The 21,810-nt window shown below is 56.1% G+C and overlaps 10 protein-coding genes across 10 annotated transcripts; 5 read left to right on the forward strand and 5 right to left on the reverse strand.

The window, feature by feature from the left end:
* Positions 1–928: 928 nt before the first annotated feature.
* Positions 929–2,515, reverse strand: CC84DRAFT_492284 (uncharacterized protein). The gene has a single exon (XM_018186505.1). It carries the CDS (start codon positions 2,338–2,340, stop codon positions 1,120–1,122), a length of 1,221 nt encoding a protein of 406 aa, XP_018041086.1. The 5' UTR covers positions 2,341–2,515; the 3' UTR covers positions 929–1,119.
* A 39-nt stretch (positions 2,516–2,554) lies between these two features.
* On the forward strand, positions 2,555–5,190 carry CC84DRAFT_1161588 (WD40 repeat-like protein). The gene is made up of 3 exons (XM_018177780.1): positions 2,555–3,624; positions 3,677–4,292; positions 4,337–5,190. The coding sequence occupies exons 1-3, from the start codon at positions 2,611–2,613 to the stop codon at positions 4,882–4,884; spliced, it is 2,178 nt and encodes a 725-aa protein (XP_018041087.1). The 5' UTR covers positions 2,555–2,610; the 3' UTR covers positions 4,885–5,190.
* On the reverse strand, positions 5,023–7,826 carry CC84DRAFT_1237746 (carbonic anhydrase; the record flags this gene model as incomplete). The annotated part of the gene is made up of 4 exons (XM_018183915.1): positions 5,023–6,141; positions 6,691–7,218; positions 7,358–7,582; positions 7,631–7,826. The coding sequence occupies 4 exons, from the start codon at positions 7,824–7,826 to the stop codon at positions 5,408–5,410; spliced, it is 1,683 nt and encodes a 560-aa protein (XP_018041088.1). The 3' UTR covers positions 5,023–5,407.
* Positions 7,827–8,065: 239 nt separating this feature from the next.
* CC84DRAFT_492443 (uncharacterized protein) lies at positions 8,066–9,006 on the forward strand. The gene is made up of 2 exons (XM_018186507.1): positions 8,066–8,092; positions 8,179–9,006. Exon 2 carries the CDS (start codon positions 8,390–8,392, stop codon positions 8,927–8,929), a length of 540 nt encoding a protein of 179 aa, XP_018041089.1. The 5' UTR covers positions 8,066–8,092; positions 8,179–8,389; the 3' UTR covers positions 8,930–9,006.
* A 1,291-nt stretch (positions 9,007–10,297) lies between these two features.
* On the reverse strand, positions 10,298–12,711 carry CC84DRAFT_492465 (serine/threonine-protein phosphatase PP-Z). The gene is made up of 3 exons (XM_018186508.1): positions 10,860–12,711; positions 10,660–10,812; positions 10,298–10,572 (listed from the first exon to the last, which is right to left on the reverse strand). The coding sequence occupies exons 1-3, from the start codon at positions 12,267–12,269 to the stop codon at positions 10,543–10,545; spliced, it is 1,593 nt and encodes a 530-aa protein (XP_018041090.1). The 5' UTR covers positions 12,270–12,711; the 3' UTR covers positions 10,298–10,542.
* An 895-nt stretch (positions 12,712–13,606) lies between these two features.
* CC84DRAFT_1161594 (aldehyde dehydrogenase-like protein) lies at positions 13,607–15,697 on the reverse strand. The gene is made up of 3 exons (XM_018177781.1): positions 14,587–15,697; positions 13,932–14,527; positions 13,607–13,885 (listed from the first exon to the last, which is right to left on the reverse strand). Exons 1-3 carry the CDS (start codon positions 15,461–15,463, stop codon positions 13,853–13,855), a joined length of 1,506 nt encoding a protein of 501 aa, XP_018041091.1. The 5' UTR covers positions 15,464–15,697; the 3' UTR covers positions 13,607–13,852.
* A 426-nt stretch (positions 15,698–16,123) lies between these two features.
* Positions 16,124–16,900, forward strand: CC84DRAFT_1184664 (uncharacterized protein; the record flags this gene model as incomplete). Its single annotated transcript, XM_018180766.1, has 1 exon — positions 16,124–16,900. The coding sequence occupies one exon, from the start codon at positions 16,124–16,126 to the stop codon at positions 16,898–16,900; it is 777 nt and encodes a 258-aa protein (XP_018041092.1).
* Positions 16,901–16,927: 27 nt separating this feature from the next.
* CC84DRAFT_1203091 (uncharacterized protein) lies at positions 16,928–18,128 on the reverse strand. The gene is made up of 2 exons (XM_018181805.1): positions 17,922–18,128; positions 16,928–17,720 (listed from the first exon to the last, which is right to left on the reverse strand). Exons 1-2 carry the CDS (start codon positions 18,074–18,076, stop codon positions 17,102–17,104), a joined length of 774 nt encoding a protein of 257 aa, XP_018041093.1. The 5' UTR covers positions 18,077–18,128; the 3' UTR covers positions 16,928–17,101.
* A 2,124-nt stretch (positions 18,129–20,252) lies between these two features.
* Positions 20,253–20,865, forward strand: CC84DRAFT_492555 (uncharacterized protein). Its single transcript, XM_018186510.1, has 2 exons — positions 20,253–20,274; positions 20,327–20,865. Exon 2 carries the CDS (start codon positions 20,336–20,338, stop codon positions 20,666–20,668), a length of 333 nt encoding a protein of 110 aa, XP_018041094.1. The 5' UTR covers positions 20,253–20,274; positions 20,327–20,335; the 3' UTR covers positions 20,669–20,865.
* CC84DRAFT_492550 (uncharacterized protein) lies at positions 20,565–21,608 on the forward strand. Its single transcript, XM_018186509.1, has 3 exons — positions 20,565–21,021; positions 21,074–21,135; positions 21,182–21,608. The coding sequence occupies exons 1-3, from the start codon at positions 20,695–20,697 to the stop codon at positions 21,366–21,368; spliced, it is 576 nt and encodes a 191-aa protein (XP_018041095.1). The 5' UTR covers positions 20,565–20,694; the 3' UTR covers positions 21,369–21,608.
* The last annotated feature ends 202 nt before the right edge of the window (positions 21,609–21,810 follow it).

Here is a 21,810-nt window from a genome sequence, read left to right on the forward strand (position 1 = left end):
CTGCGTCATGGGGTGCCCAGGACATACGGAGGAGGATAAGGGCCCTGGAGAGCAAACGGAACTGCAGGCATGACCTCTGCCCCAGCGTCAGCTAAGCGTTGTTTGAAGGTGTGGCCTCGGACTAGGAAAGCCTGCACTTGTACGCATCCAAGACCCGCTAGTGTGCATGTGGGCGAATAATACGGACTGAAGGGCGACGCTAAATAACGTGACTGAACGCTCATGCGCGTGAGGCCGGGAAGTAAAGGCTCCTCCCGAGCGACCGGTCGATTGATGGATGGCAGCGTGCAGGGCGGAAACGGTGCGGCCTTCTGATTTGAGGCAGAGTCGGCGCTCTCCACATCCCACCAGCGAGGTCGAATCACAACTTGGCGGGTCTGCTGCAATGCCAGCGAAGCACTGCGTCGGTAAGGACGCTAGAACACCAATCGTACGCTACCAGCAGCAAAAGGCCTGCCGTGCACTTGGGTATCGCGTGAATCCTGTGACGACACCATACGCAATTGCCTGGGAGGGCTGAAACATGTGGCATAAGATATAATGTGTGCAACCCCCGTCTGCTCATCTAACGACGGGTGTAGACAGCGCGTGGACGTCGGGGCCGCTGTGCTGTCACTGATTGCCTGCATAAGAGTACGGTAGCCCGACCATTGGCCCGTGAAGTCTCGTACCCTGCTGCCCGCCTCACTGATGTAGGTGCGTGGTGAAGGATCGCAACATGCATTTGCTGCGGTCATCCTGTCTCAATCAATATGACACGGATTTGGGTATTGCAACGCCATCGCTCCAAGCTGCTCGGACGAGCCTGCAGCGCCACGCTACGAGTTTGTGGCTTCTTCGAGAATAGCCGCTAGCTCTGTCGTCCCACTTGTTGTACCCCGGTGCAACACTTTCTCGGTATCATGCAGCTTCACGGAAGGTTGTGCGGCTTGACCGCCCCTCGAGGACACGGAAACGTCGCACAGAAATATGCCCCCGCCGCTTCTGCACTGAGCAGTCTCCTTCTCGCACATGGCGTGAGTGTACTCGCCCTGGCGCTGCGAGCTGTCTCATCCTGTAGGTGCAGATGCGGCCATGCTAAGCTATCTAGCCCCTCCGTGGAAACCACACAGGCACACGTCACTTCTGGGACTGGCTGCGCTCACTTCGATTTCGGCGAATCTCGGTGCTGCTCAACTTACTCTGGAACGTTTCGTCCACGCGCTCTTCTTCGCTCGCATCTAGCACGGATACCTCAAAGACTTCAAGCTCACGCCAACCCTTTTCAAGACGCTTGCTGTTGACGGCTTTGCCACCACCGCGAGTCTCCAAAGAGAGAACCAGAGCTGTAATGGCCACATCTGTTATGGTGGGGCCAAAGGGATCCCAAATCTCCACATACTTGATGAGTAAGCCGAAGGGGTAGGAGACGTGCACGGCGTGTCCATTTGGGCCTGGTTCGTTAAGTTCCTCGACCCCAATTCGGTTGTCATCAGGCTGTCCGAAGTAGATGACGGACATGAGAAAGTCGTGAACCCCCCGCTGACGGTCGTGCCAGCTTTCCAGGAACTCTGCATACTTCTTGTTCTTGAGCAATTCGTCGCCCGTGATGCCGACGGTGAGTACGCTTGGCGCCTGGTCGTCATGCGAGTGTCTTCTGCCGAGCGCGAAAGCAAACATGGTCAACAGCAGTTTGTGGCCAATGTGCATGTGGTCAAAGGTGCCACCGACAGCCACGGAGAGATGATTGACAGGGCTGACCTGGCTTTCGCTAGGGGGTGTGCTTTCGACGGTGACTATGCCGCCGCGTACTCGCTGCACGTTGCGTGCAACACCGGACAAGGCGAGGAAATGTTTCAGCAGGCCTTCTCCTTCCTCGCATTGTACAGAGAAGATGTGATCCCAAGATCTCGGGCTTTGGGCGAGCGTGTTGAGATCGACGGCCGGTCCCTGCAGTTCATGTTCAGGCGTGCTGTCGGAAGCTGGCTGGTCCAGCCTGCCATTGCGTGGGTATGCGACAAGTATAATGCGGGCGTCGACGCCTTCCGCATCTTCTGTGTCGATGGCGTTCTGGGCAGCTATGATACAGATAAGCTTGTATAGGCCCGCAACGAGGCTCTCGGTGGCAGCATAAAGAGGCCCTCGTGGCGCGTCAAGCCGGCCGTAGAGGTGGGGACAGGGCAGCGCAATCTCAAGGATAGCACGTCCATGGGCCCTCTCCGGCGACCGAGCAAGCTGCTGGAGCACAGTGAGCAGCGGCGCGCTGTAAGCGGCTTTGAGGGCCGCATAAGTGGGCGGCGACGGCGCGGGCGGGAGCAGCAGCAGGGCGCGAACAGACACGGGCTGCTGGATCGGGGGCATTGCGGCGGGAGACGCTGCCGGGGCAGGGCGAGGCAGGGCCGAGATGCGTGAGCCACGAGAGCGTGTGTATGCCTGTGCAGAGCGCGGCAGAGTCGCAGCCCAGCGGTGGAGGAGGAGGGAGCGTTCGTTGCAGGGAGGGGGAGGGGCTGGGCGGGCGGCGGGTGTGGGTCAAACCATGGCAACGTCGGACGCTCCTGCACCACGACTGCCCACGCTGCCCACCTCCTCCGCACTACATCCGCCCCCGAGGTGCCATACGCGCGCGGCAACATGCCGTTCCATGGCCACCACCACCAGAGCTCGGCCTTCACCCCGTCGCAGGGCCTCGGCCAGGCTGCACAGGCTTTGGGCAGCATTGGCGCGCCCGCGGGCAACCTCCGCGTAGCCACCTCAGGCACCACCAACGCCGGCACCGATGCCCTCATGCCAGGCAGCGGGAGCGTGCAGTCTCCTGCCAGCAGCGGCCCGCACGCCGGAGGACACACTGCGCCGCCGACGGCCGGGGGTCTTTCGAACCCACCGCCGCAGCAGCAGGCGCGAAGCTTCGAGCCGCGGCGGGCAGCCACCAACGAGGAGCTGCACATCAACACCATGCAGTCGCAGTCGTCGGCATCCATGTACAACTCGCCTGGCGAGTACGGCGCACAGAACGCCAGCCTCCACCACGCAGCCCCAAACACGCAGTACGGCAACAGCAGCGCGCCGCCCGTCCCTGGCAGCCTGCAGCCGGGCGCCCAACAGCAGCAGCAGCAGCAGCAGCAGCAGCAGCGACCCGGCGCGGCGACCACATACACTGCACCGTCGGCCGTGCCTACCATACCCCAGATCAACACGGTGAACGCCAATTCTCAGCAATACACGCTCCCCACGCGCACAATGAGCCAGAACCAACCCCAGCATTCCTCCTCGCATACCTACTCGCGATCCAGCCCGGCTGGCCTGGGGCCCGACCAGAAGTATATTCCTTTTTCAAACACCCCCGAGAGCTCCAAGTACGCCGCCGGTACCCCTGCCCAGAAATACTACCCTGCGACCCCGTCGGGCGCAGCTTCCAACTCACCGCTGGGCCTGGCCGACATCCGACCGCGCGCAAACTCCAACATGGGCGAGGAGGCGACCGGCGCAGGCACCTTGTTCGTCGAGAACGACCGTCAGCCTTCCAACAGTAGCTATCTCACGCCCTGGCCTGCATACGCATTCGACTGGTGCAAGTGGAATGTCCATGGCGGCAATGGCGCTGGCAAGATGGCCGTGGGAAGCTACCTTGAAGACACACATAATTTCGTATGGCAGACCCAAAGACCAGTCCCCCGACCCATCGACTAATGATTTGCAGATTCAAATTCTTGATACCCACCTCGTGCCGCAAGACGTCTCCTCGCCGGGCGCCCCCCAATACGGCCTCGAATACACGCGCGTGGCCGAGGCTACCTGCTCCTACCCCGTCACGCGGATACTGTGGGAACCGCCGTCCACCCAGAAACAGTCGACCGACTTGCTCGCAACCTCTGGCGACCATCTGCGGCTGTGGTCGCTTCCCCAGAGCACTGGACCAACACCTAGCAACACGATCACACGAACCTCCACGGTCAACACGAGGGAACCTCCGCCGCAGAAGCTGACACCATTAGCGCTGCTTTCCAACTCCAAGACGCCCGAGCACACCGCACCACTCACTTCGCTCGACTGGAACACACTATCTCCGAAGCTCATAATCACCTCGAGCATAGACACAACCTGCACCATCTGGGATATACCGACCTTGACGGCCAAAACACAATTGATCGCGCACGACAAGGAAGTCTTCGATGTGCGCTTCTGCGCAGGTAGCGTCGACGTGTTTGTCAGCTGCGGTGCAGATGGCAGCGTGCGAATGTTCGACCTCCGAAGCTTGGAGCACAGCACCATCATCTACGAGCCGTCTGAGAAGCCGCCTGGACAGGGCGACAAAGGTATGTGCGCCGCTTCTCAATTCGATCCCTGCTAATCTTCAAAGATTCTCCTGGTGGTCGCATGTCACCCACCAAAGCCCAGCAGACCATGTCTTACGCGCCACCCCTTCTCCGCCTCGCCGCCTCTCCCCACGATGCACATCTCCTCGCCACATTTGCCGCCGACTCAAATCTCATCCGCATCCTCGATGTGAGACAACCCGGACAAGCGCTCTTGGAACTTCGAGGCCACTCGGCATCCGTCAACTCCATAGAATGGAATCCTTCCCGAAGAGGGATGCTCGCCTCCGGCGGAGACGACTCGCTCGTGCTCGTCTGGGACCTCCTGCACTCGCAGAACGGCGCAGTGATAGGCGGCGACCATGCTGCTCAGCCGCCCACGCCCGCGAGCGCACATCCTCCCAACGGCGGACAGGGAGCAGCTGCTCAGGGCTCGGGAGGCACAATGGGCCAGAAAGGGCCGTACGCTAGCTGGAGGTGCGAGTACGAGGTCGGCAATCTCAGCTGGGCACCGCAGAGCGCGCTGACGGGGTCGGGCGGCGAGTGGGTGGGTGTCTGTGGCGGCAGAGGTATATGGGGCGTGAAGCTATAGGAAGAAAAGCGTCCCAAGGATCCGTTGGCAAAGTTCTGCACTGTGTATGATTGATAAAGCGGGTTTTGGCTGGCATTGGGAGACTGCGCATGGGTCTATGATGGATCGATTGCAATGCGATGCTTTGAGAGCGTTGGGCGGCGTTTTGCTGTGTTGTCTGTGTTGGGGCTGGCTGTGAGGGCTGGCGGGGCGTGGCGAGTATGATACCTCTAGATGTGGTGTGTATGTGCATGATGGACTGCATGGAAAAACAAGGGCTGATGATGGGAAAGGCAAGCTTACCAGACCAAATGAATAAAATCCGATGAAACGATCGCGGAGACGTGTGCTGCGATGGCGTGCACCATTGATTGAGCGGAGTCTCCCAGCAGCGGTTCGACATGCCCCAGGCGCCCTTCTCCTGATCAGCGCTCCAAGGCCCGTCCTGCACCCGCGGGCTGCGAACGACTGGCCCTTCCCCTTCCCCTGCCCTACCGAACACCTCCCACAGACACCGTTCCCTGGGGCCGCATGACAGACACCGCTACCGTTTCCTGGGGTGCGACGCGGTGATGGCTCCGCGCGAACGGGTCTGTGTTGTTCTCCACCGGTGGCTGGGCGTGTTTGGTGTTCCGCCGATCTGATCTTGATACGAAACGACCACGCACCCAAGATAAGGGCTCAGCTTGGTGCGTGTCGGTCCGGTGGATCTGCAGTGGAGAGCAGGGCTGTGCGGTGGGTGGGTGCGTGGGTACTGGGGAGTGGGAGTGGGTGGAGGGGTGGGGGAGGCCCGGGGGAAGGGGAAACAGGGTCTTGGGCTGGGGCTTGGTGAGCTTGTGTTGACGTTGGACTCGACTTTGGCTTTGAAGCGTCTCGCTGCGTCTGGCCTGGCTGGTAGGGTGGGCGTCGGTGCGAAGTTTTTGGCGCGTGGAGACGAGGCTTTTCGTTTGGCCTTGGTGGGTGTGGTTGTGTGAGTTGTCTGCCGCAGTGAAGCAGAAAGGGCGTCTGGGCGGCATGTTTGTGCGTACGCTGGATGTGGTTCCGGTGCTGGAGAATGCGGAAATGGGCTCTGGATTCGTGTCTTCCCTTCCAAACTCAATTTTTGCTTCGCATCGGCTTGCAGATGCGGTGGCCTTGGGCAGCGATGTTGAGAGCTAGCGGCCAGGGTGGATGAGGCGTGGGTGACGAGACTGTAGAACTTGCAGCTGGTTTGATTCTGTCGGTTCTGTATTATGCTCGTTATTCGCGACTGTTTCCTAGGAGGAAGAGAGGTTGGTGCTGTTGGTGGATTGTTAGCGATGTGTGAAGCCACTTCAAACTTTGACTTACAATGAGTGACTAGCGGTGCGAGTCACATCGATACTCGACTTGATCTTATACAGTTGCTTGGTCTTACACAGCGGATTGGAAAAGTGGAGGATCAAACGACGTCGATGGATGTTGACGGACCGCCCGGGCCGAGCACTGAGGGTTTCGCATCCATGGCGTATACCAGACCAGCACTCCCAAACACCACAAAAAGCAAGACCGGCCCAAATCAAAAGTAGAAGCAAGTAAATCAAGATTGAATTCAAACACCAAACACTTCTGGGATATCAAACAGAACACGCCCGCTCGTACGATACACACGCGCTACCCAAAGCCCAACACTGAGGAAAACACCAAAAGCTAGGTAAACATCTAGAAAGAACGAACAACACGTGTACCAACGCCGTCACTATGCATTCTCATCTATGCTCACGTCATACCCTACACCCTCGCACCCACCCACCGCACCACCGACGCCGCTCCCTGAGTGTCCAGCTCCTCAGTGCCTAAACCGCATACCCCTCTGCACAACGCCGACCAACGGGCTCGCCATCGGGCTCCCTGAGATCTCCGAGATCGCAACCGTCGACCCGGGCATCGGCGCACCCTCCACCGGCGTCGCGGGCGCGGCCTCCTCCGCAACCGGCGCTGTCTCGTTGCTCGCGCCCACAGCGCCGCCGCTCGCCGCCGCCACCGCAATGATGTTCTCACCGCCCAAAGTGTTCTGGCTCAGACGCGAGTTGTACTTTACAATCTTCTTGATGGCGTTGTAGTCCGGGACGCTGATCTTGAGGGGCGTCTCGACGGCGAGGAAGGTCACGCCCTCGGAGCAGGGCGGGGTGGTGAGGCTGCCCGAGTACTGGAAGATGTTGGAGGTTTCGAGGAGGGAGAGGACGCCTGAGAAGTCGATGCCCGTCTCGATCGGGGTGCGGGAGCCGGGCTCGGTGATGGCGGGGAGGTGAGGGGCGATGGAGGCGATTAGGGGGTCCGAGCCGGCGGTGCACATTTCGAACATCAGGGCGAGGACGACGATTTGCGTGGGGTCGGCTGGGAAGGGTTAACATGCATTATTTGGTTTGGTTTGGGGCGTGCCTGAGGCAAGATGTGTGTGGGGTGGTGGGGGCTGGATAATGCGTGGGGGATAGAGTTTCGGGAAGAAGAGAGCCGGGATGGAAGGACGACGTACCAATGCCTTTGTGCACCATGTGCACTTCGAGGGGGAAGTACTCGCGGTTGATGCGGTGCTCGGAGGGGGTGTGGATGTGGAACTGGGCGAGGCCGAACTGGTTGCCGCCGAAGGTGGTGGTGCCGTTTACGACGACCTCAATGGTGGTGTTGAGGTTCTCGAATTCGACGGCTTGCTGGGGGATGTCGAGGATGGGCTTCTCGGTTGCGAGGGAAACGGTGCTGTCTGGTGGTGTGTCAGTGGAGGGGAATGGTAGTGAGGTCGTTTACATACCGATATTGATGGGCGACTGGTTCTTTCCGGTTGCGCAGGCTTCGTTCTCAGGTGCGAGGGCAGCCCAGTTGAGAGGACCGAAGGTGTCCTCGTAGCCGAAGTGAGGGATCTCGACCTCGCCTTCTGCACGCCGGTAGAGACCGTGGAGGCAGGAAGCGGACGCCGTGCCGGCGATGAGAAGTGACTTAAAAAGCATGGTGTAGACGGCAGTGCCAAAGGAAGAATAAGGTATTAAAAAGATGTGATGCAACGAATACTCTGAATGAAGTGATGGTCTAAAATTGATGCAGAAAAGAAGGTATTGAATGTCGACTGAAGCTGAGAATGAGTTCGTGCGGCGAAGTATTATAGACGGCGATCAACGCACGGTGTAGAGCAGGACGGTTCAGGATCTACCTGAATACCGATGAGATAGGAAATGAGAAAAGACCAGGCTGCGCCCGAGCGTCGTAAACGAGAGAGGCTGAGAAGGAAAGGAGTAAGTGAATGGAAGGAGTCTACAACATTACCAAAGCACAGTTACTTATATTGGTGATGAGGTGATGGAGGGATAACGCCCTGCGAGTACGTACTCCGCCGCAGCATGCTGAGCCAAGAGCGGTGCCGGATTTCTCACACAGTTGAGGCACTCCTTAGGGGCTCTAGCGAATTGAAGGGGTATACGCCATCACTGTAAAGATGCGTGTAGACAGCCGAGTGTAGGCTGCCAAGTGGCGGAGGCGGCTAAGAACAGCCTAGAGAAATTTGGCAACGTTTGACATGGCGCCGTGCACCCGTACGAACGATTTGACAGGTGCTTACACAGACCAGGCTCGAGTGCTGGCGGAGATCTCAACGTGGAGAAACGGTCAGTACTATGGTCCATTGGGAAAAAATAGTCGCAATCCCGCGCGAAGTGCCTGCTTCAAGTCCGGCGGCGAGGCTGTTCAAGTCGGAATCGCAGTCGAAATCGTACGATATCCTTTCATTCCACCGATGGGCTTTGCTAGATTTGACCGAGACCGCCGTCCACGTGTGCTGTACTCCGGCAACTCAGAAAACATACGATCCCAAGAACGTGGAGAAGCAATGCCCGGTGCTGAAACTTCTTGGAAACAACTTGGCCACTGGGCGGAGGCCAGAGCACGTAGTCAGACGCCCTGTTCACCCCGGGCTGGACGTCTTGGCTCTTCCCGCCTCCAGGTCACCGCCCGTCTGTCACCAGGCAGCGAACGGCCCACACGACTGCCAGACCCTCCCGTTCGCCCACAGGCTCCTCCGCCCGGGTCTCCTCTGACACTGAGAACCGTTTCCCCTTAGAATCATGCGACTTTCGAAACGCACCACGCATTAGCCACATACCCGCCACTGCATCGTTGCGTCAGGACCCTACTCGCGCCAGGGTACGCGCGGGGGCCTTGATTTCGGACCATGAGCTCGCCGCGCAGAGGGAGGGAAGTCCCTACACTGTCATCATGTCGCGCGTGAGCCGCGCCTGGGGGCGCGCTGGCACTTCGCACCGAGCGGACATTGTTGCCAAGGCTTCCGCTTGGCGAAGGATCGCGCTGAGCAGCAGGGCCGCTGCGCAGCCTGGCCGTTGAGGAGAGCGGGCATACGCGGGCGGTGACGGTCCAGACTGGATGGGCGTGCGAAGTCGTGATGTCGGTACTTGGAGCGCAACGGCCCGCGCGCTACTTTGAGGCGCTGCGCATCTGTCATCACAAACGCTATTTTTGGGCCGAATTGATAGGTAGGGCTGCACAAAGTACACGTGTAGAAAGGCCAGACTGGTAATCTGCGTGCACATGTACGTCGCGGCATCTGGCATCCAACGTCTCCACCGACGCCTTTTCCTCTGCCTTGAACACAACAACATTGTGCCATTTAGGACAACATACAGATGCGCGGCCTCACAAAGTTGCATTGTCACGTTCTCAATCTCACAAAGCAGCATTGGCAATACTGATGTTTCGACTTCTCTGAACTATCTATGGCTCCCCATCTCTGTAAGCCTGCAACTTCGTCCACACCCACCGCGGTTCCGCCCAAGCAAACATTAATGGGCACACAAGCCCAGAAGCCCTAGTATACATGCGCAAGCAATAAAAGTAGCAGAACCGAAACGTCCGAAATAATCCCGCTGCAGAGCACCCGAGGCCCCAGACCACCACGAATGCGATGCGGTGCGAGCAGACATTGATTCGCCCCAATGCGTCTTCCCAGTACGCCAACGCCCATGTGTCCATGATAGAGAGTAGAGCAAAAGTTTCGAAGGAAAACATAATTGCGACAACGCAATCAAAGGAAACATTATGTGAGGAAGCCGAAGCCCAAAAGGTGTATGTCCCACGATCCACATTACCATGGAACCTTGACGGTGTTCGATCTGGTTGGTTTCTCTGGCTTTTTGCCAGATTCACTGTAGGGTATCGTCGGTGTCTCATCGGTGTCGATCCAGATGTGACCGACAAGCTTCTCCAACTCGTGACCGGAACGGGGACGGACAGGAAGGACGCTCGACTTCTGTGGTAAAGTGGATTCCCAAAGTGCACGTCTGTCTTTCACGCTCATGCCGGCCACCTTCGAACTCTCGGATCCATTGTCCGATGTGTCGTCAAGCTCTAGTTCGCCTACAATCTCGCCCGCCGAGACTTCAGGTGGAGCGGTTGCTTTTGCCGGATGTATCCCGGATTGATCAGCCAAAACCCTTTCCAGTGCTTTCATAATTTTTCGCTCTTCGACATGGCTCGGGGTACGTTTCAGCGAGACGTGTCGGTTCATTCTCTTCAATCTTTTGCGTTCTCTCTGCAGGTCCAAGCGACGCTGACGTGCCAAATCCGAATCCGCTTCTGCTTCTGCTGCTTCTGCAGTAGCCACAGCCTGGGCACACCTCACATCGACGTCGCTCGATTTATTGCCCTATCGATGAGCGATTAGTAACTCTGGGGATATTGCGATGCAGGCTGAAGGCAAAGTCAGTCACGATTCTAAGTATAATGTAGATGGCTCTGCGACAATTCGTCGGTTAGTACCATCATTGCAATACGTACTGGGGAGTTCAGCATGCTCTGCCGCTTGTTCCTGCTCTTCTTAATATGCTGCTTCAGCGCACTAGAGTCAAGGGGCTTGAGAAGCTCAAAGCTACACAGCAGTTCCGCCGAAACTGACATCACAGCGCCCCAATTATCGAATTCGCCACAGTACTGGCGCGCATTAGCAACAATCTCATAGGACTAATCGTGCTGCTTACATTGGGTGCAGAAAAGACCGTCACCAGGATGCGATCGTTGAAGAACTCGTACCCATCTTCAACCACCATGTGTGCTCTGCATACAAGGTCGAAATCATGACGTTGCAAGAACTCCATGATGACCTTCTTTCCAAAACAATAACTAACACCTCGTTCATTCGATTCCCAGTCATTTTCCATGTCGGCAGGATCACTCCACAACAGGTCGTTCAGCAATCCGTAATCAGGAACGTCCGTGGGCCGCGCGATTTGGCGGATGTCGTCCATGTGGGACAAACTTGGAGAAAGTCCACCATGCACGCAGAAGATCTTCTGCGCAACAATCGCAGCGATCGGAAGTGTGTTGAACGTGTCCACGAAAGCCTTCCAGACCTTGATGTTACATCTCCTCTTACACTCATCGTAGAACCCGTACACGCGGGTGACGTTGGCGCATTCGTGGTTGCCCCGCAGAAGGAAGAAGTTCTCTGGGAACTTGAGCTTGTAGCACAACAACAGTAGGATCGTCTCTAAGCTCTGTTTGCCTCGGTCGACGTAGTCTCCTAAGAATAGATAGTTCGAGTTGGGCGGGAAGCCACACATTTCGAACATGCGAATGAGATCAGTGTATTGTCCATGTACGTCCCCAACGATCTTCACAGGCGCGGAGAGCTCGAGAAGGGCGGGCTGGGTGAGGAAGACCTCGCGTGCTGCCGAGCAGATAGCCATAATTTCGGCATTCTTCAGACAGACAGTCTTGGTGACTTTGCCTGCATAACCTGCATCCAGTAATCGCTGGATCATGTCGTCCAGGTCGATCGCTTTCAGCGCACTGATCTCCATGGGGGAACCAGCGCCGTCGTTCGCAGGTGGCGCTTGCTCCACTCGCGGGATGGGCTGGTCCTTCTTTTGCAGGATAGACTCGCCTGGCTGAGCTGTGGCCAGCGGCAGCGGGACTCCCGTGGGACCAACGTCGGATACCTGGTCGACCTCGCCTGTCTTCTGGGCCTCGTCGACATGCTTGTGGGTTCCTGTTCCTACGGTGGCACCATGTACTGGTGATGGAGGCGGCTCTGGGTCATCGGGGACGTTGTCGGCCATGGCGGCGCTGTTGAGGGCAGCTTCTTGCGCGGAGGCTGTGGAGCCGCGGCGAGATCTGATGCCTCCCTTGCTGTTGGTCGACTTCATCGAGGCCGCATCCGACTTGTCGGGCTTCGCATTGACATCGTTGGGCAGGTTGGACACGGATCCGCGAGGGCTGTCTGATTTTCCGACTGGGATCTTCGACCTGATAGAGTTACGAATGGAGCGGGTGGACTCCCTGGTGTCTGCTCGCTCGAATGAGCGGTAGTTCTCGCGCTCAAGGGAGACGCCGTCCACGGTGCCCTTGTCCCCCTTGTCCTTCTTGCCGCTGGACTGCTGGTTGCCCATGGCGGCGGTTGTAACTGCGGAGCGAGCGAGTAATCAGGAAGTTCGTGTATGTGTCGGTCGAATTGAGGTTCGCGGGGTGGAGGGGAAGGCGGTGCGAGGATTGGTGCGGGCGGGGCAGTCGCTGTGGGCGTGCTGTCCCCAACGGCGAGTTCTAGTGTCTATTGCTACAAACAGCAGTCGCGACACACGGTAGGTGTCGCTGCAGAAGGAGGGCCACGGGTTGTGTCGGCGTTAGGGCGGCTTGAACAGCCGTGAGAGAAAGGCAGTCAAGCGAGCCTCCGTCGGCGCTGTCACGATCTGCTGGGCAGGACACTGGGCGTGCCAGGTCGGCAGACGGGAGGGGACGTCGGGGGGCGAGTCTGTATCCCGCTGGCGAGCCAGAGCGATGGATGTGCACGGGTGCAGTGGAAACGTGGAGTTATCGACGAGCGGCAGCACGCATGGGGTGTGGTAGTGGTGACTCCCGGTGACCTCAGAGAGCTAGAGCTGGAACCCGGCTGTGGTAGCGCGCAGTAAGCGAGCAGCTGGCTAGTGTAGGCGCTGATTACGCGGGCTGGATATGGCGGAAGCGTGCAGATGCAGCGCAGTCAAGGCGGACCGGTGAATGCGAAAGTTCAGTCGGGCGCGGCGTCGTGATCGACAGTGGACGACGGAGGCACTTAGCGCGGGGCTGGTGGTCTGGATGCAGCCTTGGAGGCGGCTGCAAGTGATTGGGATAGACAACGTGGTGCGGAGAGCCTGAGGGGCAGGCGGAGAGTCGAGCAGCCGTCGGTGGTGCTGGAGTCGCTGGCTGTGCCTTGTGAGTGGCTCCGGTGTGAGAACTACCTGTGACGACGAGCGAGCCAAGACCTGGCTGGAGGAACTAGCGGGTAGCGCCTTTAGGTATGCGGGCACACAAAGAGGCGGCGTACGCAAACACGACGCACTCGACAGTCTACAGGTCTACGTACTGGAAGCAGCTCGTTCAAGCTCCCCGCTGCCGCGACCGCTGGCTCTCAGAGTTCTTCAGCATGGAAGGACTATGGTCACGCGGCCCTCGTGACGGTTCACCCGAGGCCGGCGGCATCCTAGCTGCAGATACCACCCGCCGTCTCGTTCGTGATAAGCCGACATGATTATGTACAAGTACAAGCTTGGAATGACTACGCTACAACAGGTTCCTGACGAACCGGCCCGCTGAGCCTCACGTCCAAGATCCCCAGAAATTCACGCAAAATTCTGCTCCGTTGGGCGGAATGAGCCTTTTTCTCGGATAAGCCCTCACGTTGCGGCCCAACGCACAAAAGAAGTTGGCGTACCAGAGCTTGGTCTGTCAGGCGATCACTTGGTGTTCGAGGATGAGTAACTGTCATTTGATCTTATTTGATTCTGCTGGTGAGCTTCGGAGCTGCTTTCAACAGCTTGCTATGGACCTCCGACCTGCACGCTCAGAATGCCCAGCACATTGGCGCCAAGATGGAATTCCGACAACGAGGCCTTGGAACAAGAATATACCGGGAATGTACCGGTCGATATGGAGATGATTGGTTTTTGCTTATATAAATCCACGTGGCGCTCACCGTCCGCCGGGCGCTCGACCACGCTCATAGTCTGCTCCCGAGGTTGACGTGGATAGCCTGCTATCATCAGTATCACAAGAAATATGTCGTACAGAGAGCATACCTTTTTGTTGGTGTACGCTTCTAGACCGGCTTCGCCGAGCTCTCGTCCAATGCCGCTCTGCTTGACACCTCCGAACGGCACGCGCACGTCAGAATCGTTGCTCGAATTGATCCAAACCATTCCCGCTTCGATCCGTCTCGCGACGGTGTGAGCCTTTGTGATGTCCTGGGTAAACAAAGCAGCTCCCAGACCATAGCAGCTGTCGTTCGCACGTTCGATGGCCTCCTCTTCAGTTTTGAACGAGGATACCACCACAAATGGGCCAAAAACCTCTTCACGGTAGATCTTCATATCATCCTTGACATCGGTGAAAATGGTAGGTGCGATAAAGAATCCCTTGCCGCCTACGTCTTTGAAAGCTTCGCCTCCAGAGATCAGCTTGGCTCCCTCGGACTTTCCGGACTCAATGTAGGAGAGGACTCGCTCAAACTGTGTCTTGGTGACCTGTGGGCCTTGAAACGTATCGTCTTTGAACGGGTCACCGACTACCGAAGCCTTGGACACATATTCCTTGAATGATTCCACAAACTTGTCATAAATGCCTTCTTGAACAAGAATACGGGACGTCGCCGTACAGACCTGGCCCTGGTTGTACACTACAGACACCCAAAGTTAGCAGTCGTGAGGAAGGCATTTGTACAGATGCTTCACTTACTGATCCCGACATGCGACCACTTGACCGCCTGGTCCAGATCGGCGTCGTCAAAGACCAACAGCGGCGATTTCCCACCGGTCTCTAGGGTGATGTTCTTCATGTTCACAGCGGCCATCTTCATGATTTCCTTTCCGGTCGCCGTTGACCCAGTGAAGGCAATCTTGTCAACGTCCATGTGCTGGGCCAACGCTGCACCCGCCTTGCGGCCTTCGCCGTTAAGGATGTTGATGACACCAGGTGGGAACCCTGCCTCTTTGACCAACGATGCGAGGTACAGAATGGACAACGGCGTCTGCTCAGCAGCCTTCATCACTACGGTGTTACCCGTACACAAGGCAGGACCCAGTTTCCATGCCGCCATGGCCAGTGGGAAATTCCAAGGGATAATTTGAGCGCAAACACCAAGCGGCTCTCGTACCGTATAAGCGAGTTTGGCGGGCGAGGTGTCAATGACTTGTCCGTGGATCTTGTTGGCGTAGCCGGCATAGTATTTGATCGTGCTGATAACCTCGCCGAGATCGTCGTTCAAAGAAACTTGATATGGCTTTCCATTATCCCAGGTTTCGATTGTTGCGAGAGTTTCCCTGTGCTTCTCGATCAACTGAGCGAAGTTATACAGAAGGTCTGCTCGCGCATTGGTGTCCATGTCGCGCCATGAAGGGTCTTTAAATGCTTTCCGCGCCGCAGCCACTGCAGTGTCGACATCTTCTGGGCCTGCAGCATAGACGGATGTGATCTCGCTCTCGTTGCTGGGGTTGATGCTCGTGATCGTTTCTCCAGACTGTGACTTCACAAACTCATTGTTAATGAACAAACCTCGCGGCTGCTTGTATTTGTGGCCGTTAGGGGCAGTCAGCTCGACGAACAGGTCGGACATCGTGCTGTATCTGTGATTGCTCTGATAGCTTCCGATGCAAGATGGGCGGGTCAGAAGACGGAAATTGAAACGTAGAGAAGGAGACGAGTAAGAAGCTTGAGACCTCAGAAAGAAGGGAAGGGGGAAGGACATCTCGGTACGGAACGAGTTTATCTATGCACGATGTACGTGATGTCCACCCCGCAGATGACACGCTGGAGTAGGCGCGATAGGTGCACGGCCGCGTGGACCTGCCGTAATCGGCTGCCGTCGCGTTTACAGCGCCCGCTAGAGGTGACAATCCGTGGGCTTTGTAATCATCATAGACAGGCTGCTATTGAGGCCGAATGTCCTCGGCCCGAACGCGTCGACACTCTCTCGAGACTGCTGGTCCGATGGGGAGCGTTTGGAAGGAAGAACGCGTGGGGCTATTCGGCGCGTGTGCAGCTACCCCACCTCATTACAACATGGAATCGATTTCTCCAACGTAGCACCACTAGCGATTCTTTTGCAGTTGTACTCACGCACAACACTCAATTCCTCTTTGCTCACAACGCCGGAACGATCCAAACAATCACGCTACGCGTCTGGAACCTGAAGCCGATTGCGCCACTGCGCCGTACCGTAGAGTGCACCTCACAGCGACGCGCTGCAACACGCATTCCCAGCATGAGCACCGACATGAGCGCCGACCCCCCTTTCCCCGATGCCTCCGCCCCTGACGCTCTCATCAACCACGACCGCTCCATCGAATACTGGAGCTCCGTCTCAGCAGACACGACGGGCATGTTGGGCGGCTACCCACAAACCTCGCGCATCGACCTCCAGAGCTCCTCCAACTTTCTCACCAAGCTGCGCCGCGCGAAATCCACACTGCCCCCCAAACAACCATTACCCCTGCTCGACAGAGTCGCAGACTGCGGCGCCGGTGTCGGCAGGATAACGAAGGAGTTTCTGCTCAAGGTGAGCAGGCGCGTGGACGTTGTGGAGCCGGTGAAGAAGTTTACCGATGAGCTGGTGCAGAGCTTGGGGAGCGGGGAGTGGGCTGGGGATGGCGATAGCGGGGCGGGCATTGCGAGGGGCCAGGTCGGCGAGGTGATAAATCTGGGGCTGCAGGACTGGGAGCCCGAGGTCGGCGCGTACGATGTGATATGGAACCAGTGGTGTCTGGGACACTTGACAGATGTGCAGCTCGTCGCGTATCTTCGAAGGTGCAAGGCGGGGATTACACAAGCGGAGGAGGGTGCGCGGTCGTGGATCGTTGTGAAGGAGAATCTGTCGACGGATTTCAAGGGCAAGGATATCTATGATGAAGAGGACTCGAGTGTTACACGGTCGGATGAGAAGTTTAGGCACTTATTCAAGGAGGCGGGGCTGAAGATTGTGGCGACGGAGCTGCAGAAAGGATTTCCGAAGGAATTGTTCCCTGTGCGGATATACGCTTTGAGGCCGGAGTGAACTCGGTGACCATCATGTCCTGAAGGACACGAGATCAAGATGAGCCTTCGTAGCATTATACCCAAAACATGTTCGATTCAGTCCTACAAACCGATTGCCATGCCTTGGCAAGACCATTGGTATCATATCTGCTCCGTTACGCCGAAGCCATGCCATCCATCTTTCGCTCGTTACGCTGCCACAGAGTTTTACAATCCGAGGCTACCGAAATGTCGATCCCGTCGACATGAACCTGTGAATCGTATCGAGCGACATCATCGGCTGCTCCTCCTTGACCTTCTTCTCCTTCTCGCCCCCTACACCCTGCACAGGCGTTCCCGTCTCTAACACATCCTCCATCTCCTCATCTTCCTCGTCGCCTGACGCGCTAGAGTCGTCCTCCTCCTGGTTTTGGTTGGAGACCTTCGCCACCTCATTCACAATATCATACACATCTCTCCACAGGTCCGCGAGCTGGTCCTCGTCCAGATTGGCCTTCTGTCTTCTGAGCTTTAAGCTACCCTCTCCGCCCTCGTCCATATCCTCGTCTTGCTCATCGACTGGGGGTTTCGCCTGAATATCCCAATCACTAGGCACGTGCGCAAATTCGGCGGCTTTAATGATTTTGTCAAGGATCCAGTCTTTTTCCTTTGCGCCGGGCTCTTTGGACAAAATGGCTTCTATGATCGTTCCAAGCGACTCGTTTGCGGCTGGGAAGGGCGGGATGGGGAACGAGTGGAGGGCGCGGAAGGTGGAGTGGGTTTCGGGATCTTTGTTGATGAAGGACTGGATGGAGGTTATGGTGTTGCTAACAGCGGAGATGCTGCGCTGAATAGTGGGCCTAGTGTAACATGTTAGCCATAAGGATAACAGCAATGCTGACAATCTGTAGAGCCTCTGAGACTGGGACAGGAAGTCATGTGACGCAGTAAACAACTGGGCAGGCGAGTGACATGACTGTGCAAATCAATAAGAGGTTGGAGAGCTGCTGAGCGAGTCCCGTAAATGCTCAAAAACCGATACGATCCCATGCGCGACTTACCAGTCCGGCGGTGCTGTCGGGTTTGCCATGAGCTCTTTCTTCATCTGCTCCAGAATCCACACCAGCGACATCAACCTGGTCCGCAAGGACTCAAGCAAGGCGATGTCCGCCTTCGCAGGCTCCCCGGGAGGAGCCTGATTCGTATTTGATGCCATGCGTGAGACTGATCACGGACGAAAATTGAGAAATGCAAATGTTTTGAAGTTGATGGGTTAGGCGTGGTCGGCGAAGCTGAAAGGCGATTGGTGAACAAGAAGCTGCCTGCTCCGAAAGAATTCCGCCCTCAAGGCTTGGCACTCATACCAACGCCTCTGAGCTCTCGCTTTCACTCCCAAACCTCTAAACATTTAGTTCCCTCTTGATCACCTCCTGCACCGGGATACCTCTGCTCGCTTCGCCTGCCTTGCCACTAACTCCGGTGAAGTTGTCGGACTGCATTTAGTGTATTCCAGCTGGCCTGAGGCATGGAGCTCGGGTACCTCAAGCTCGCATTGCGTCTCATCGGTGCCTCGCATACTTCCATCAGAGTGCTGGGCGTAGTCCTACAACCCAATTCGTTCGTTCTGTGATTGCTTTCCCGCTTCCTGTCGCGTGGCGTTCGTTTATTCCCCTGTCAATAACTTGCCTGCACGTGATATGGTCAAATCTGTTCATTGCAACCTTCTTTCCCGTGATCCATGCTTCGTCCTCTCACTTACCCTTCAATTGACAAGAGCTTCGTCCCCACTCCACTGTTATAAATCCTACCGCCTTTGGATGATGTCTGTCATATACTAGACGTCCTGCATCAGAACACTGTCAACGTTGGTTCTCCTTCGCCTACAGATTAACAACATTGCCGCGTGGAAAGACCTACCTTGATTACTGAGGCTCGGCGTTGAACCTCACCTTGAGGCCTGCCCCGCAGGCTGCAACCTGTCGCTCTTGTGCTAACGGCACTATTGTGAAGCGATTGGGATTCACCTGTCCAACAACAAAAGCAACCCCACCCAAGATTAAGCACCGGTGCCTTACGTAGTGGTCTGCTTCGGGCTCGCTTTTGCTGCCTTTCCACCTCTTCTTTCTAACGATAAAAGCCCTGGGCCGGTTGTTCGACAATTCGGACGGTCAAAACTTCCCCTAAAGGCTCCACTGCTAAGATTGACCGATTATCGCATACGCTCGCCCACGTGGAACATGGCTTGGCCCGGCAGAGGCCCTGGTGCCTCTCGGGGGTCGCAAGCGTGGATGTTTGCGACGGCAGAGGAGATGCTCGGCAGAAGAGCCTTTCGCGATGACACAGTATGGGCCAGCCCTCCAACGGAACTAGAAGCATACTCGCGCGAGTTCACTACTAGGGCCTGGGATTTCGCGACAAAGACCGAGAGCCAACCCAACAATCAAAATACCCGGAACAAGAATGTCAAAGCAGCCGCTCCACCCACGCAAGTGCACAAAACAATGAAGGCAGCGGAGAAAGCTAGCTCACAAGCGGATGGCCATGTCAAGAAAAAGACACATGCCTGGAGACACGGACAGAATGGTCACAGTGCTGACAAAACTACAGTCCAAATAGCTGATATTGCCCCATCCCGAATACAGAGCAAGCCCAAAGGCAACGGGAAGAAATTACAGCAGTCGAAACCCCAGGCAATTGCAGCCTTGACAGAATCCAGCAACGCGAAGGATACCTACAACCAGGCGAATGAGAAGGTTCTACAATCGGAGGACACCATCGCGAAGAACAAACCGAAGAAGAAAGAAAAGAAGATGGCGGGCACGAAGAAGATGGCAGGGAGCACAATTAGTCCGGAAGCCAATGTGCATATGGACGGCAAGGTGTCGGAGGCTTCAAAGACCGTAGATTCGCCACTGTTCACCGTGACTGAGCCCAAAAGCAACGACAAAGACGAGTTCCAATCGCCAATGGCAACAAGCAAAATCATTGCTTCCGAGACAATGGACTCGACCCCAAACACAAGCAGATCAGAGGCTATGGAGACAACGAACACTACAGCCTCGGTTCGGGAGTGCATGTAAGTGTCCCATGAAGTTGCATCGCGTGAGACTTAGCTAATAATGAAATTGCGGGAGATCACTGTTCGCGATCGTCAAAGACAGTGTGAGCAAGTACTGCATGCAGTCTCCGGCCCATTTCGCCCTTCACATTGACGTTCAGCTTGCGGAATCTGGCCACCAACCGAATCATGATGCATCCAGGTCCCGGCTAAATATCACGTTCCAGAACTACAGTCAGAATTTTAATTGGCTATGCAAGCGTTATTTCAGAAAGGGACGTGTGACCTGCAAGGTTATGGTGTGCACTGCCAAGTACCCGGTGCCGCTGCAGAGGCTCCTGGCCGAGCATTTCCCAGTGAGTGAAGCAGAGACGATAATTGAAATCGGAAACACTGACGATATATCAGGTCTCGGATATGATGACCTCAGAAGGCACACTGAAGCAGTTCTGGAATGCCAACGGCAAAAGCTTCAATTGGAGTGATCTCCCCACGGAATTGAAAGAACATGTCATTCAGTTCTGCATCATTATGGCTCCAAAGCACCCTGATCATTTCCACAGCAACACACGCGTAGACCGACTCAGCATCATCGACAAGCACTCCTGCGAGCTGGTTGATAGACTCAGCCAGTGGAAGTCCCTTTTGCGCGTCTCGACCCAGGTCCGTGCAATCACACTGCGACTTTGTCACAACGGAAGCTTGGTAAGCTGTGTCCAAACGTTGTACTTGCTTGTACTGACACTATAACATAGATCTTTGACAAAGGCCTTTGCATGACCAGCTACAGCTTGCCCAACTTTTCGAGTCGAATCTCCAAGTTGGAGCATTTCTCTCAGATTGCGGAGCCAGACAGCGCACCTCTCCATCCGGATGGCTCTCGTCATCTTCTTGCAGTGGTCTACCGAGATGCTCCGAAGATCTACCCTGAGCTGAAGCGGTACGGCGATTTCTCCCAAGGAGTTCGCAAAATTGATATATCTTTCGATTTCATCAGCTTCTATCGCTTCTTTAAGGTCACAGCGGGCGAATTTGGCAAAGATTGCCAGCCCCGTTGCACGCTCACCTACAATGTGTTCGAAAGGATGCCGTATCTCAACGAAGTAAGCTTAAATTCAAAATTTTCGGGCCTTTCGTTGACCGTGTACCCATCAGATTATCGTTCGTCTTCCTTCAGATCGAATGAAGACCTGGGTCAACAAGACCCATCAGATGGAGTGAGTTGTCTCCAACCTCGGCAAGCAACGGTCGCTAATTTCATAGGCGTCCCTTGTTCCACATCACCTCCCCTTGTCCTCGAATGATCTATAGAATACTTTACGAGCGTATTGCCGAGGCGCTTGCGACGTATGAGAATGTCAGCGTCAGGAACTTCTTGAGTGAGACCGAAGAGAAGCGATTCTGGCGTAAGATAAAATTGTTTGATGCGCCGGAAACAGTACAATACTAACTTCACGCAGGCTTGCGCCAGACCGCGATGAAGACTCTCCGAGACACACCCGCACCAGAACCTTTCAAGCTCACAGTGAAAGAGTTGCAAGAAATCAATATGCACGATAGAGGCGGTGGTGTCCAACTGACGCCAAATGAGATAACCGAGGCTCACCGGGAGAGATACGAACGTTTCATATTGCAACAAGAGAAAGAAAAGATCGAAAAGCAGCTGGGCTCGCTTATCCATAAGGGACCTGAGGTTGAGCCGTTCTACCCGATCCGCTGCCAATGCTTTGTGCCTTGCCAGGAACGATACGAATTTTATCCTAGTTGGCAATAGCTCACAACAACGGCGAAGATTAAGGCCTTTCTAGATGTCAAGAATCCCAGAACAATAGAGCGGGTGGGGCCACGTTGGGGAAATGTTGGCTCGTTCCTACTTCTTCACGACATACCGG

This window comes from Paraphaeosphaeria sporulosa (genome assembly GCF_001642045.1).
Source record: "Paraphaeosphaeria sporulosa strain AP3s5-JAC2a unplaced genomic scaffold CC84scaffold_2, whole genome shotgun sequence".
Classification (NCBI taxonomy): Eukaryota; Fungi; Ascomycota; class Dothideomycetes; order Pleosporales; family Didymosphaeriaceae; genus Paraphaeosphaeria; species Paraphaeosphaeria sporulosa.

What these genes read in the sequence shown, in the direction of transcription:
- CC84DRAFT_1203091 (XM_018181805.1), bottom strand. Translation starts at nt 18,076, where the DNA reads ATGGCATCAAATACGAATCAGGCTCCTCCCGGGGAGCCTGCGAAGGCG. An exon ending in CCGACAGCACCGCCGGACTG is followed by an intron (nt 17,721 to 17,921) that starts GTAAGTCGCGCA and finishes ATGTTACACTAG; the next exon opens with GCCCACTATTCAGCGCAGCA.
- CC84DRAFT_492465 (XM_018186508.1), bottom strand. Translation starts at nt 12,269, where the DNA reads ATGGGCAACCAGCAGTCCAGCGGCAAGAAGGACAAGGGGGACAAGGGC. An exon ending in CGGTCTTTTCTGCACCCAAT is followed by an intron (nt 10,813 to 10,859) that starts GTAAGCAGCACG and finishes AATGCGCGCCAG; the next exon opens with TACTGTGGCGAATTCGATAA. An exon ending in AGAGCATGCTGAACTCCCCA is followed by an intron (nt 10,573 to 10,659) that starts GTACGTATTGCA and finishes CTTTGCCTTCAG; the next exon opens with CCTGCATCGCAATATCCCCA.
- CC84DRAFT_492284 (XM_018186505.1), bottom strand. Translation starts at nt 2,340, where the DNA reads ATGCCCCCGATCCAGCAGCCCGTGTCTGTTCGCGCCCTGCTGCTGCTC.
- CC84DRAFT_492555 (XM_018186510.1), top strand. Translation starts at nt 20,336, where the DNA reads ATGATGACCTCAGAAGGCACACTGAAGCAGTTCTGGAATGCCAACGGC.
- CC84DRAFT_1161588 (XM_018177780.1), top strand. Translation starts at nt 2,611, where the DNA reads ATGCCGTTCCATGGCCACCACCACCAGAGCTCGGCCTTCACCCCGTCG. An exon ending in TTGAAGACACACATAATTTC is followed by an intron (nt 3,625 to 3,676) that starts GTATGGCAGACC and finishes AATGATTTGCAG; the next exon opens with ATTCAAATTCTTGATACCCA. An exon ending in GCCTGGACAGGGCGACAAAG is followed by an intron (nt 4,293 to 4,336) that starts GTATGTGCGCCG and finishes TAATCTTCAAAG; the next exon opens with ATTCTCCTGGTGGTCGCATG.
- CC84DRAFT_1161594 (XM_018177781.1), bottom strand. Translation starts at nt 15,463, where the DNA reads ATGTCCGACCTGTTCGTCGAGCTGACTGCCCCTAACGGCCACAAATAC. An exon ending in GTGGTCGCATGTCGGGATCA is followed by an intron (nt 14,528 to 14,586) that starts GTAAGTGAAGCA and finishes GGGTGTCTGTAG; the next exon opens with TGTACAACCAGGGCCAGGTC. An exon ending in AAGCGTACACCAACAAAAAG is followed by an intron (nt 13,886 to 13,931) that starts GTATGCTCTCTG and finishes TGATGATAGCAG; the next exon opens with GCTATCCACGTCAACCTCGG.
- CC84DRAFT_492443 (XM_018186507.1), top strand. Translation starts at nt 8,390, where the DNA reads ATGGCGCCGTGCACCCGTACGAACGATTTGACAGGTGCTTACACAGAC.
- CC84DRAFT_492550 (XM_018186509.1), top strand. Translation starts at nt 20,695, where the DNA reads ATGACCAGCTACAGCTTGCCCAACTTTTCGAGTCGAATCTCCAAGTTG. An exon ending in GGATGCCGTATCTCAACGAA is followed by an intron (nt 21,022 to 21,073) that starts GTAAGCTTAAAT and finishes TGTACCCATCAG; the next exon opens with ATTATCGTTCGTCTTCCTTC. An exon ending in AACAAGACCCATCAGATGGA is followed by an intron (nt 21,136 to 21,181) that starts GTGAGTTGTCTC and finishes CTAATTTCATAG; the next exon opens with GCGTCCCTTGTTCCACATCA.